Source organism: Aspergillus karnatakaensis (assembly GCF_047715665.1).
Source record: "Aspergillus karnatakaensis strain CBS 102800 unplaced genomic scaffold BJY04scaffold_41, whole genome shotgun sequence".
Lineage (NCBI taxonomy): Eukaryota > Fungi > Ascomycota > Eurotiomycetes > Eurotiales > Aspergillaceae > Aspergillus > Aspergillus karnatakaensis.
In genome coordinates, this window is record NW_027395753.1 from 241,235 (window position 1) to 254,548 (window position 13,314).

General features: G+C 51.7%; 5 protein-coding genes across 5 annotated transcripts; 2 read left to right on the forward strand and 3 right to left on the reverse strand.

Moving 5' to 3' along the window:
- The first annotated feature begins 665 nt into the window (after window positions 1–665).
- On the forward strand, window positions 666–3,618 carry BJY04DRAFT_105052 (uncharacterized protein). The gene is made up of 3 exons (XM_073708004.1): window positions 666–934; window positions 998–1,714; window positions 1,764–3,618. Exons 1-3 carry the CDS (start codon window positions 822–824, stop codon window positions 3,385–3,387), a joined length of 2,454 nt encoding a protein of 817 aa, XP_073568840.1. The 5' UTR covers window positions 666–821; the 3' UTR covers window positions 3,388–3,618.
- On the reverse strand, window positions 3,618–4,611 carry BJY04DRAFT_105059 (SND2/TMEM208 family protein). The gene is made up of 2 exons (XM_073708005.1): window positions 4,440–4,611; window positions 3,618–4,358 (listed from the first exon to the last, which is right to left on the reverse strand). The coding sequence occupies exons 1-2, from the start codon at window positions 4,446–4,448 to the stop codon at window positions 3,849–3,851; spliced, it is 519 nt and encodes a 172-aa protein (XP_073568841.1). The 5' UTR covers window positions 4,449–4,611; the 3' UTR covers window positions 3,618–3,848.
- Window positions 4,612–5,355: 744 nt separating this feature from the next.
- On the forward strand, window positions 5,356–7,978 carry BJY04DRAFT_208943 (anaphase promoting complex subunit bimA; the record flags this gene model as incomplete). Its single annotated transcript, XM_073714062.1, has 4 exons — window positions 5,356–5,692; window positions 5,776–5,949; window positions 6,004–7,850; window positions 7,907–7,978. 4 exons carry the CDS (start codon window positions 5,356–5,358, stop codon window positions 7,976–7,978), a joined length of 2,430 nt encoding a protein of 809 aa, XP_073568842.1.
- Window positions 7,979–9,396: 1,418 nt separating this feature from the next.
- BJY04DRAFT_208944 (cytochrome P450) lies at window positions 9,397–11,019 on the reverse strand (the record flags this gene model as incomplete). Its single annotated transcript, XM_073714063.1, has 4 exons — window positions 9,397–10,018; window positions 10,123–10,465; window positions 10,530–10,757; window positions 10,806–11,019. The coding sequence occupies 4 exons, from the start codon at window positions 11,017–11,019 to the stop codon at window positions 9,397–9,399; spliced, it is 1,407 nt and encodes a 468-aa protein (XP_073568843.1).
- Window positions 11,020–11,987: 968 nt separating this feature from the next.
- BJY04DRAFT_194602 (uncharacterized protein) lies at window positions 11,988–12,604 on the reverse strand. The gene is made up of 2 exons (XM_073712092.1): window positions 12,420–12,604; window positions 11,988–12,350 (listed from the first exon to the last, which is right to left on the reverse strand). Exons 1-2 carry the CDS (start codon window positions 12,442–12,444, stop codon window positions 12,127–12,129), a joined length of 249 nt encoding a protein of 82 aa, XP_073568844.1. The 5' UTR covers window positions 12,445–12,604; the 3' UTR covers window positions 11,988–12,126.
- Between the last annotated feature and the right edge of the window lie 710 nt (window positions 12,605–13,314).

Below are 13,314 nucleotides of genomic sequence, written 5' to 3' on the forward strand. Positions count from 1 at the left end.
CTTAAGCTAAAACACATAAAAATGCTGAGACAAACTAAAGAGGGTCTGCTCAAAATTGATAAGAACTGCTTCGTCAGGCATACGGCTGCGAACGTGTTGTAGTGGTAACTACTTCAAAATATATGACCGGATTATTACCAAAGGTATATAATGCATGCGTTTGCAGTTACCTTCAACCAAGGCGCCACGAATCATACATAGAATTGCGAGAATGGTGTTGTATATCCTCATAGTTACCAGTGGCAGAACGACGATACCACATACTAGCCATATGTCGTCATGAAACCTGGGATGCACTCTGAACCAGACAAAGAGGTCGACCGCCGGCCGCCTTGATCTCGAAATTAGCTATGCCAAGATACAGATAAGATGCAGGTTGTGATGAGTGATGCAGTGATAGTCTTGGTGTGTTGCGCCACTCCACTGCAATGACCTCACCGACAATTCGAGCTGCTGATGATCGATCGATGAAGTTGTTTACTTGTGGAGGACTCACTATTATTCTCATCAACAAGAACCTACGTTGTTTCCTACTGACTGCCTTCGTTTTCTCTGAGTCTCGAGCTTATCGCCGGAGCTAGCGCCAAGACCGAACCGAGTCCGTCGCGTGCAGCACTCACGCTTGTGATCCGCCGTCAGCCAGCTTTTCAACTTCCGCAGTCTCTTCATTTGTGAAACACCTCGCTATCTTTCGATGATTTATAGTCGCATCCGCGCTGTCAGATATATTCGTTAAACAATTCTAACCCGCGACGGTAGAAGGCTGAGCTCTGCCAGGTTCTTTCCTGGCTCGGTCTGCGACTCTCTCGGGCAGGACAGCCATGGCCTCCTCAAATGGCAAAGTCGACTCGAGCGACAGAATTGTTATAAATCCCGGGCAGCCAAAGCCAAGAAGGACAGGAAGTATTCGATGGACCGTCGGGCTACTGGTTCGGTAAGACTATGCTTTGCGCCTCATGTTGTCGATGTGGCTACTAACCATGCGAACTTTGCACAGGCTTTGCATCTGGTACTTCCTCTTGACGCCATTCTTCGCCTGCCCATCCGATGTCTCTGGCTTGACCGACTCCTCACCACGAATTTGCAAACCTTACCTGGTCGCAAAATCGCACGTCGAACCTTACGTTACCCCTTACTATAACGCCTATGGAGCTCCTTATGTCGAATCTGCGCGCCCGTATGTTCGCGTTCTGAACGAGAAAGTGTATACCCCGGCTTCAAACATTGCGAAGCAGGGATACGAGGCGTATGGCGCCCCGGCGCTGGCGCAAGCTCAGCTGTACGGCCGGCAACAATGGGATGCAAATGTTGTTCCTCATATTCAAACCGCAAAGGGTAAAGCAACCGACTGGTATGACGCTCAGGTAGCACCGCATGTAGAGTATGTCACGGTCACTGTATCGCCATATTACCAGAAGGCTCATGGTGCATACTGGACGGCTGTGGATGGGTATATCCTACCTTTTGCCGCGAAGTATAGACCATTCATTGGCAAAACATACACCTCTGGCCAGGAGATTCTGACGACGACCGTTCTGCCGCATGCGCAATTCGCTTGGTCTTCAACTATCTACCTTATCAACAACTCGGTATGGCCTAAGATCGCCAATCTCTACTCAGAAAATGTGGAGCCGCAGCTTGTAAAGATTGGTCAAAGACTGGCAAGTTACCGCGAGGGCAACCGGCTGCGAACTGTAGCGGATGAAGGCGAGAGGTAAGCACTTCGCATATTCTATATCTGTCTGCCTATCTAACAATTATAGCTCTGGGTACCCTGCCACATCGTCGGTGGAAGCTAGCGCAACTGAATCAACTACATCATCTTCTGTACCGGAGCCGACGCCCGCTCCGTCGCTTTCGCCCTCGGAGCTGGCCGCACAACTTCGCGAACAGATTGCCTCTGACCTCATAACCTGGAAAGAGCGATTCGCTGCTGCTTCCGAGAAAGGGGTTGAAAGCCTAGAAGGTCGTGTCGTTGAGATCGTCGACACTTTCTTGTCAACTGGCGCCCAGTCTAACGGGGAAGCGCTTGTGGCTGCTTTAGAAAGTGCAGTGGCCGATCAAACATCTGCCATCAAAAGCCGGATCGGCCAGCTAACTGAGTCCCTTCCATTTGAAGAGTTTCCCGAGGGAGAGGAAGCGGCCATTGAGGAGCTGCTGAAAGAAATCCGAAACTCTGCCGTATCCATCAGAGACCGCGCGCACGGGCTTAGGGAGTGGCATGCGTCATTCGAGCAGGAGCTTGTTCAGAAGGTTTCCGTCGCAGTGAATGCCACTCTGGCAGTTCTCGATAATGTTCGTACCCTGGGTCTGCAGGAGGTGGGCACGAGGTGGGCTTGGATGGATGGTGTCACCTACAACGACTGGGAGGATTACTACGCTCTGAAGGCGGAGTTCGAGGACTGGAAAGCCAAGTTTCGTGAGATAGGATTACAGCATGCACGTATTGAAGCGGCTAAAGAATCCGCTGATGATATTCTATCTCGCGGAATGGATGTCGCTGAATCCGCAGCGAAAGAGCTCGCCAGGCTGAAGGAAGTCGGAAGGTGGAAGATTGCTGCCCGAGAAGTGAGTGAAGATTTCGATACTCGATCCGAACCTCCTCCACCCTTGCCAAAGCCTGCACCTGTTGTGGCGGATGAGGGCGAAGAGCTCGTCTTCGAAGCCACAGAGGTCGACAATGAATCACCAAAACAAGACGAGGCTCAGAAATTCGAGGACAATTTGGACGTGAACTCAGAAGATGAGGTACTGTCAGACACTCCATCCGATTCCATCTTCAGTTCTGAAGATTCCGCGGATGATAGCGAGTCCGATGCCGAAAGTCTGGAGCAAGATGAACTTCAGCAGGATGAACTCCACTCTGAGGCAAACAAGGTCCCATTCGGAGCGGCCGCCGCTGCAGTTCGCATTGAGGAAAATGCGGAGGATCTAAGTCATGACGAAGTGGTCGATGTCGAAGCATCAAAACTCTCAGAAGCACTATCTCAGTCACTCGGAGTGGAGGAGCTCAATGCCCAGCCAACAGCAAGCCAGGATCCTGTCCAGAACCAGGCTGTGGAGGAAATTCTCTCAAAGTTGCTGGCTGATAAGGATGCCTCGTATGCCGAGGAAATCCTGAAGAAGCTCAACGCTATCTACGAAACGCAGCAGCCCAGGGCTGCTTCCGCACCAACTCAGTCTGAGGAGACCGATCCCGTCCTCCAAACTCTTGTACCCGAGAATGTCGAGGCTCCCCAGGAGTTGCTTATTGAAAAACCTGCTTCTGAACCCCTCGTGTCCGCGGAAGATCCTCAAGAGCTGGAGTCATCAACATCGACTATTGTCGAGACAGAGCCGTCACATGCTGCGGATGTCAACGAGGAGTCATTGAACGATGAGCTCTGATGCAATAACAGCGAAAAACGTGTAAAGGTTGGTCCTTTTGAATTCGCCAACCTGATGTATCTCATATTTCAAACACTGCTCCCCTGGTTTTTCCTGTGCGTCTTCCTTGGACCCTGATTATTCCCCACATAGTTCCCATGATTTCACGACAGCTTTAATGGCTTGATGAGACTCTGCTTGGCGATTTTCATGACTGTTTTACTAGTTCCTTTGGTGGTTTCCTTTGCTTTCCGACCCTGCTATTGTACTCCCCCCAACACAGGTTGATAAATAAGTATTCTTTCCTTTTTTTGATAGATATTCTTCCCCTCCAATTCGCCGCGGAACAGAAAATCCACTCTTTGATGCGGCCAGGTGTACATACTTAACCAAATACCTTATTATGCTGTCATTGAGCACCCGCATATTTATCCTAGTAGACACACCCCCTTCCCGAATCCAGACATCGCCAATCTAACTCCCTACCGATACTGCACCTTCCCCCTCTTCTCCATCTTCTTCTGCCTCTTGCTCTCCGCCCCTCCAACCCCAGCACCTCCCGCCGCATCCCCACCTCCCAGTCCCGAAAGCCCACTCCTCATCCCCGTAACGGTACTATAAGCCAACCAAGCCGAATACCCCGGCACAACAGACCAAAGCCACCAAGCCGTCCCGCCAAAGACACAGACCGCGCCAATGCATCCCCAAGTCCAGTACAGCACGTCCCACATGTACTCGGTTAATCCTGCCGCGCCGAGATCCTCGCCGGGGGACTTGAGCGAGCCATCGGCGGCGTAGGTGGGGCGGCCGATGCGGTCGAGGTAGAATTCGATGAGGAGCGTCGGGAGCGCGAGGATGTAGTAGGGCTTTAATGAGCGGGGGCGCGAGAACACGATGTGCAGGGTTAGGTGGAGGATGTGTAGGATGAGGGAGATTAGGTGTGTGCGGAGGAGGACGGAGGTGTTTCGTGCGGCGAGGGTTTTAGATGCTTTCTGTTGATTGACGAGGGTTAGAATTGAGCGATATTTAGTGTAGGAATGGCGTATGAAGAGGCAAGGGGAGGCAAGACGAACCTGTGCCATTTTGTGCGTCGGTGGAATGTAGGCGTCGCAGTCGGTGGATGTGAGAAACTGAAACCCGGGACAGAAATATATGAGCGTGAGATTGAAGATTATACAAGCATGATAAATCAATTGTTGTAGATCTGTAATATCCCCTGCTGTCGCGAAGTGCAGTAGACTAATTAGCCTGTACGTAAGAAGAAGAGACAGCGTGGTAGGTAGCAGTGGGTTAGCTGCAGTGCGGTGGTTGCCCACCACAACCGGACAAGCGCCTCCTCCACCAGCCACGAGCCACGAGCCAAATCGCCAAATGCAGCGTTCAACGTCCAAACCTGTCTTCAAAACACTAATCTGACGTCTGTCTTTTGAACTCCACCGGTTCTTCTTCTTCTTTCTTGCCGTCTTGTTTTGCGACTCCTCCACCCGCACGCTATGCAAACTGGTTTTCCCTGAGACTTTGTTTGGGCCTGCACGGCGTCACGAGTCGCTCCGCTCCCATTCTCCTTCACTCTTTCCACCACTGCTCCGAACTCACCACTCGCCCTCGCTCTAATCCGCTCGAGACAACTGCGGGGAGCAAGGTGACGCATCAACAAAGGTAGTGGGAGCTGGTGCTATATTTGTTGTTTTCCCTCTTCATTCATACTTCTTCCCCTCTTTGGGATTTGCGATTCACTTTTTCGGCCATTTGGGACTGTCTGAAAGAAGCTCAACCGTTGTTTCCTTCGCCTTTGTCTCGTGCTATCTCGACTTCGTGCGAAGGACACGCCGTTTGGTTCAGCTTACCTGATGCCCCTTGACGATTGATAGCCGTTTCTTCGATTTCGATACTCGATCAATTATTGACGCCATCTTCCGAAATCTCAGCAGCGACCATCTTTCACAACGATCCCCTGCCCTCGGTCGAGAGCGCTGCAAATCCTCCGGAATGACGCCGTCAACATCACATATTGCAGGCCAACTGCGGCAACTGATATACTACCACCTCGACAACAACCTGATACGCAACGCGCTTTTCCTTGCCGGTCGTTTACACGCCTACGAACCCCGAACGTCGGAAGCGTCATATCTGCTATCACTATGCTACCTGTTAAATGGACAAACGAAAGCTGCATGGGAAACAAGTCGAAACTTCGGATCGCGGGGCTCGCATCTGGGTTGTTCGTACGTCTATGCGCAGACGTGTCTGGACCTGGGAAAATACATGGATGGCATCAATGCGCTGGAACGGAGTAAGGCGCTTTGGGTTTCAAGGAATAACTGGAGTAAGCACATTTCTCTTTCAACGGGATGGGCCGCGCGGGCTACGCCTCCGGCTGGGCTTATACTGATGTTGTTCTTGTGATAGACAAGCATAGCGAAACGCGCAGACAACATTTACCGGACGCCGCAGCGGTGTTATGCTTACAAGGGAAGCTATGGCAGGCTCATAAGGAGCTCAATAAGGCAGTGGAGTGCTATGCGGCGGCTCTCAAGCTGAACCCGTTCATGTGGGACGCGTTTCTGAACCTTTGCGAGACGGGTAAGCATTTTGGCAGTTCTGTTAGAGGATTTCCCAGCTAATAAATGTGGAAAGGTGTCGATATGCGAGTTTCGAATATTTACAAGATGAACTCAGAGCTGTATAGTATGGTATCGGCGGCTGTCGTGGATGACGCTGAACCTACGTCTGAAAAGGTCCAGGACGCCCCTTTACAAACGCAGGCAAATTCAAACCCAAGTATAGACCCGTTCACTTCCGGGATCACTCGCAGCGACTCGACCAACACTCACGGGAGCTCTGCTTTATGGGAAAAGTTAAACGGGAGCACGGTCAGTGTCGCGTCGTCAGGAACAGGACAGCAAAATATGCGCGAAGGCATGGAGACCCCTGGTGGCCAAAGCAGCGAGTCGGACGATCCTCGTGTAACCAACGCAAGTGGTGGCGCGGAGGTTTTTGAGCCGCCGTTAGCTCCGGCAAAGAAGAATCGAACAATACAAACAATAGGCGCCGATCACCCGATGGACCCTCCGCCGAAAATGAGACCGACAGGTATCCGACCGCGCACGCGCACGAAACTCGAGCCAGACGAGCAGTCTGGGTTTCATACTGACAAGGACGTTACCCTGGGACATAAAATCGGGGACCGCAAACGCACTGTCTCTGGGCAAATAGCGCACTCTACGTCGCATGCGAACGACCAAGTCGGACAACGCCGAAGTGTACGGTTGTTCAACCAGATCAAACCGACGTCGAATAAAACGTCTAGCACGGCTCTCGGGATAAAAGATGGCCGAGAAGTGAAGAAAGTGAGAGCCACGGGGACGAAGGGGCGCTCCGGAACGACTTCGAGTGTGGGTCGTGTGGTTAGCGGCAATCATAGGAAGCAAATAAGTGAGATCCATGACGGCGATGCCAAAGACTATCGGACATCTGCATCAACGTTGAGTAGTACTCAACCACCACCGCCTAGGGTGACTGCATTGGAACGGTCAAAGTCAGTTGAAGCGCTGGCTTGGATCTTAGATTTGTTTTCCAAGCTCGCCTCAGGTTACTTTTGTCTGAGCAGATACAAATGCTCGGAAGCGGTTCAAATATTCAACTCCTTGTCACAAGGTCAGCGTGAGACGCCGTGGGTTCTGGCTCAGATTGGACGGGCTTACTATGAGCAAGCAATGTACTCAGATGCCGAAAAGTACTTTGTCCGGGTGAAGGCGATGGCGCCATCTCCAGTAGAGGACATGGAGATCTACTCCACAGTTCTTTGGCACCAAAAGAACGATGTGGAGTTGGCATATCTCGCCCACGAGCTGATGGAAATCGATCGTCTGTCGCCCCAAGCATGGTGTGCTGTCGGTAACTCGTTTTCGCATCAGCGAGACCATGACCAAGCCCTGAAGTGCTTCAAGCGTGCAACGCAGCTGGATCCCCAGTTTGCTTATGGGTTCACACTACAGGGCCACGAGTACGTTGCTAATGAGGAATATGACAAGGCTTTGGAAGCGTATCGAAATGGTATCAATGCCGATAGTCGGCACTACAACGCCTGGTATGGACTGGGAACCGTCTATGACAAGATGGGTAAACTCGATTTTGCTGAACAACATTTCCGAAATGCGGCCAAGATCAACCCGTCCAATGCTGTTCTGATATGCTGCATTGGTCTTGTTTTAGAAAAGATGAACAACCCGAAGGCGGCGTTGATCCAGTATACCAGAGCCTGCTCTCTTGCTCCTCATTCTGTCCTGGCTCGATTCCGCAAGGCTCGTGCATTAATGAAGCTGCAAGACCTAAGATCAGCTCTTACGGAGCTGAAGGTCCTCAAAGACATGGCGCCTGATGAGGCGAACGTGCACTACCTCCTCGGAAAACTTTACAAGATGCTTCACGATAAGGGCAATGCCATCAAGCACTTTACGACTGCCCTGAACCTGGATCCTAAGGTGAGTCTTGCATATTCCTGCCAATCATTGTCTCTGTTCACTAATCGTATACACAGGCTGCACAGTACATAAAAGATGCAATGGAAGCGCTTGATGACGATGAAGAGGACGAAGACGACATGGCTTGAGTCGTCGATATACTTTACCCTCTCTTCCCGGACTCTAATACCTCGACCTCCGGCTTTAAATACACACCTACACCTACATTTAATTAATCACTATACAAAAGAATCCGCGGTCTACACTTGTGGACCAATCGAATACCCCACAACAACTTGATCTGCATCAATAGGCGTTCCGGCGGTTGGATTGGTTAAAGCATGCATGCATTTGCGCTACGAACGCCAGGCACGACGCATCTCTCGAACGGAGTCGAGGATTTCTGGTTTTTTTTGTGCTTTAGCGTGGGTTGGCTTGTTGGCTTTTGTTATTGCGAGCGGCGATGTAGCTATGCATTGCTCGGCGGCGGACAGACTGGGATTCTCACGACGACGGTCTGTTGTCTCTGCTGGGCTGAGATAGTTTCTACTAGATTATCCATAGGGTATATTCTTATGAATGAAGATGAATCACTGTGGTCCTACTGGATCAGTTCCAGCCTTTGCCAATGTCCCCTTCCCTAGATATCCAGCTGTTGGGTATTACAAGCGTGCTGCCGATCCCATGCTGGAATTGAGACGCCCTCCACCCCTAGTTGTGAGCTGGATGCGTTTGGGCCCAAAAATGCGAAGGTGAAACCTTAAGACTCCCCAACGTCGTTTGAGAGCATCTCGCAGCTACCAATATCCATAATCCTGCAACCACTCACCTCAAGACCTCTCGTTAGACGCAGATATATGACTCACTACATCCATCTCATTCCCAACCAATTCCCTCGCAGGCAACTCCGCGACATCCGATTCCCGCCTCCCAGTATAGGTACCTGCATCCACATCACACTCAGCGGTATCTTCATGCAGCTCAACCCTCGATGACTCCCCAGGTAGCTGCGCCTTCCCTTCAAATCCATCATCAACCACCACCCCAGCTCGTCTCTTCGCCGGTCGCCGGACGAAAGCAAAAGCCCCAAACACAATAACAAACACAATGACGGCAAGCACAACATAGGCCGGGTCAAGGGGTGGGTGAGAGTACTACGGTATTGTAGCGTTCTGCTGGGACGTCATCGCATTAGTTATAGTGAGGTGGAGCAAATGCCAGTCAACAGGAGAGATACACTCCATGATGCACTCTCAGGGATGATTCTAAGCAGGCAACCTCAGAAGTTTACTTGGACATAAAAACAGATTTCGAAGGGGCTAATAGAGCTAATTTGTGTTTTAGGCCAACATCCTGGCCACATCAGTGCCCTCACTCAGTTATGGTAATCACGAATTGACACTTCCCTCCTTCTCCCCCCAGCCTAGCCACGAACCCTGTCTCTGCAGATCAAGCCAGATATCACTCCACACCAACATGATACTATTCGGCCTAACGCTCGGCAGCGGCGTCTCCCTCGAAACCTCACACAGCGAAGTCTCAAACGCCATAAGAAACTACCCACAAGTCAGCACTCACTCAAGGTATCAGAACATAGGGACAAAGTCTCTCTCACAGCCAACATCCCCTTATACAAAACCGCCATACTGAAATGTTTCCCCAGACAAACCCGCGACCCATACCCCCACGTGAAAATATACTTCTCATACTCCTTCGCCCGAGCCAAATCACCAAGCCACCTCTCCGGCTTAAACACCCCGGCATCCTCCCCAAAGACCCCACGATCCCGCTGGCACAGCAGCGGGTGGCTCGTCACCTCTGTGCCAACCGGCACAACTCTCCCGCAGAGAACAAGCTCCGGATCGCCCGGTACCATCTCCCGCGGGAAGATCGAGGACGCAATAGGATGCAGCCGGATGGTTTCTCGGATACAGGCTACGAAGAAGGGGAGGGATTTTGTGACTTCCGCGTAGGTGGGGACTGGCTGAGACAGTTCGCCCGCGGCAACCGCAGTGGAGATTTCCGTGTAGAGGCGTGTGCGGATGGCGATGCTCGTCATGACCTCCGCCATGAACGCCGATGCCATGCCGCGGAACCCATCGCCGCCGGCTCCCAGAATATTAAGGAGTTCAGCGCGGATTAGTTTGGAATCGAGGTATTTGCCGTCTGGAGTGCGGACGTCCATGAAGCTATGCCATCCAGAGTGTCGATATCAGCCTTCCTTACGTGCAGAGGGGCTTTACGGTGGGGAGAGAGAGCGGAGGGGAGGGGAGAGGAGGGGAGGGGCACGTACAACTGCAGAAAATCATAATTCTCATCGCCCTTCTCTGGCTTTACTGCGCCTTCCACCTTCAAGTCTAGATTCCGCTGCTCGAGCACCTCGTCCGCTTTACTGAGGATCGCGCCCAGGCCCGTCTGCCCGGGTTTAATGATCACCAGATTCCTGAGCCAGGACCGGGAGAACCACTCGGGCAGCTGCGGGATCCGGCCTGCTAGACCGACGATCTTCAGACCCAGCAGCCAGTGCTTGATTAGGTTGCCGACGTCGTGCCCGGCCTCGACGAAGCCGACGGGCTTGCGGAAGCTGACTTCTGTGATTGCGTCGTAAGAGAGGTAGGTGGCCCATGTGATGAAGTCTAGTGGTTTCCGAGGCTGGGCGTACAGACTATCGATTTTTTCGGATCCAGGCTAGGATGTGACGATTGAGTAAAGGTTCCATCCGCTGGATATTCGAGAGTGAGTACGGGGCGCCTAGGAGGCGGCGGTGGGCGGCGTGGTCGTCTGGGTTGCGGATTAGGATGACACCTTGGGCTTCGAAGAGGGAGGAGAGGTAGAAGCGGGACTTGGTGTCGTGGCGGTGGTAGATTGCGGGGAGGGCTTTGGCGTCTGCGACTAGGAGCATGGTTGGCGAGATGCGGATGACGGGGCCTGGGCTGGGTTAGAATGAGCACTGGAAGAGGGGAAGCGGTAGCGTGCCGTATTTCTGGACTGCTTTGATGAATTCGTTGGCCTCTTCGCCTCGGATGAAGTGCCATATTTGCCAGAGTCGGGTGGCGCCGGCCCAGAAGGGGCCTGGGTAGTGGCGTAGGGGGTGGAAGAGTTTGTTGTAAATGATCTGGTAGAGGAACTGGATGGATATTATTTCTACCAGTGAAAGGAGGATGGTGAAGAGGGATATGTTAATATTCATTGTAATGATTTTGAGTGCTATACGTGATGGCAAGAGGTGAGAAGGGAAAAGGTGACGGGACCGGGGGGTTCGAGCTTATATGTTTGTGAGAGGGGTCCTGCCAGCAATCATGCAGGAATATAGGGAACGGTCATGATTAGAATTTGATGTGAAAAAGCAATAGATAGCTGGTGATACTCGGACTGCGAGGTCCGCCATCTACCTGCACAACTCCAGCCCTACCCCGGCCAAGTCCCTATAAAGAGTGAGTTCAGGTTAGGGCTGTTTGTTAGTAGCCACTATGCTTTAGAATCCCTGACTGGCCTCAGTCCCTTTTATGCTTGATCAGTCTAGTTAGCAAATCTTAACAGTCGCTCAGTGTAGGCTCTCACTCCGACAGTCCCCATGCATCTAATGCACGACGAACCCCGCCCAAGTCGACAAAGCAAACAAGTTAAAGCTGATTCGAGAATCCACAGCAAGACCACGACCCTCATTGCCTATTCGAGTTACTAGCAGCCAGACAGCTAAGGATCAAGGGCGTTATCCTTGTCAACTGTATGTGCCACTGCCTGCTCGGTGTCAGCCTTATTTGCGCGCGCCTGGTGCACTGTGCTTTCTCTTCTTCTTCTTCCTTCCTTCTTTACCTTATGAATTTCTCTTTTCTTGTGCTTCTCTTACTCTCTAGTTCTGAATTGGATTTATAAGCAGCTCTTTGAAGTTGATACCCCTCCCAAGAGATCTCCAAGAGAATTTCACAGGGACCCTCTTTCGCAGGCAGTCTCAACCCCCGACAGACACCCCAGACACCGAATCAGAAACGGACAACTCCTCCTCTCTAGACATGACCTACCTAGAAGCCTGACTATAAGGTAAAAGCCATACCCTTTATGTTATACACTTCCCTTTCAAATTATTTTATAGCATCTGCAACAGATACATCTCGAAGACCTTCATAATATAGATAAAGCTGTTAAACTCCCTGACATCCTTGTGCAAGCTATCAGGCTCCAGAGGCAGTCAGCTGGAATGTCGATACACGGATACTCGCTTATTAAATGATATTCGAGCATGCGTAAAGTGTATAAAATCTACAAAAGCCTGTCCAGTCATCAAGATAATCTCCCTTCACCGACTGAGCTCCCTCTTTGCAGAAAACCCAGCCGTCCTCGGTAGGACCACAGTTTCAGCTGACCCCCAATCATCTCGGTCGTTGAAATGGGCACCATATCCACCATGACCTCCAGAGCGTCCGCCCAGCGAGGCAGTGCCCCTACCATTACCATGATTAGTCCCAGTCACCGTCTGCAGCCCTGCTGCACCCAGCCCCACCGAAGCCAAAAGAGCAGACACTGGTTATATAATGTCAGAAGATGCGCATAAGGAGTAAGGACAAGGAGTCTAGAAGAGCGAAAACTTACCCTGCTCAATAGAACCGATGTTCATCGGCAGCCCGCCGTTCCCATTCTCACTTTCCAGAACCCTAAGCAAATCCCTCGCATACGCAGCCGCCGTAACACCTGCATAAGCTTCCCACCGATCCCCAGAGTGACTATCCGCATACGACGATATTCCCTTGATAACAAGGCAGGGAAGGCTATCCGTTACACCTGCGACATCATTATCAAAGCACAAAATGCCATGCTCGTCCCGCAACTCATCGCGTCGGCGGCTAGATCTCATGACCATGTTTGCGGAGCCGATGGTTCCGTAGTGCACGGCCGGCTCATCCCGCTTGAGACGGGCTTCCTGCCTTACAGAGTCGCAGTTTGTGCAGTCTTTTCGGGTTCCCGGTACTTGGACGTGGATGGTGCCGGGGAGGAAGAGGATGTCGGACTCTCGTCCGGGAAAGGTAAATTCTGCCATTCGAGGGTTCGAGGATGCAAGAGCTTTGAATCTACGGATGTAGGCGGCCATTTCCCCACCACCGAGATCGTGCTTGGAGTGCAGCTTTTCGACGCGCTGGAGAAGAAAGCCCGGTGCGCCGCTTGAGTAGGGAACCACCTGGAAGTCGTCGTTTCTCAGTATGCCGCAGTCGTAATGGACTACGCCGTCTGATGTGTGATTATTCAATTTGACACTTGATTCAGCGGGTCGGATATGGGTTCTGAGGCCATACTGTATCTCCCATCCGGCGTCCCCACAACAACATCCCGACCCCCAACCTGATGTCCCGATACGGATTCTGTAAATCTGGTTTCCTGGGTGCACCAGCGCCTGTTCCAACGAGTAATCCGAACTGAATGTTTGGGAATGTGTGAAACATTTGTGTGATCATCAGTGCTGATGCTACCGTATCTGACCTTCCTTTTCCAG

Bases quoted from the DNA above. Each gene is read 5' to 3' on its own strand.
- BJY04DRAFT_105052 (XM_073708004.1), top strand. From the start codon at position 822: ATGGCCTCCTCAAATGGCAAAGTCGACTCGAGCGACAGAATTGTTATA. The intron at 935-997 runs GTAAGACTATGC...AACTTTGCACAG, and splicing joins ACCGTCGGGCTACTGGTTCG to GCTTTGCATCTGGTACTTCC. The intron at 1,715-1,763 runs GTAAGCACTTCG...TAACAATTATAG, and splicing joins GTAGCGGATGAAGGCGAGAG to CTCTGGGTACCCTGCCACAT.
- BJY04DRAFT_194602 (XM_073712092.1), bottom strand. From the start codon at position 12,444: ATGAACATCGGTTCTATTGAGCAGG. The intron at 12,351-12,419 runs GTAAGTTTTCGC...TTATATAACCAG, and splicing joins CATCGGTTCTATTGAGCAGG to TGTCTGCTCTTTTGGCTTCG.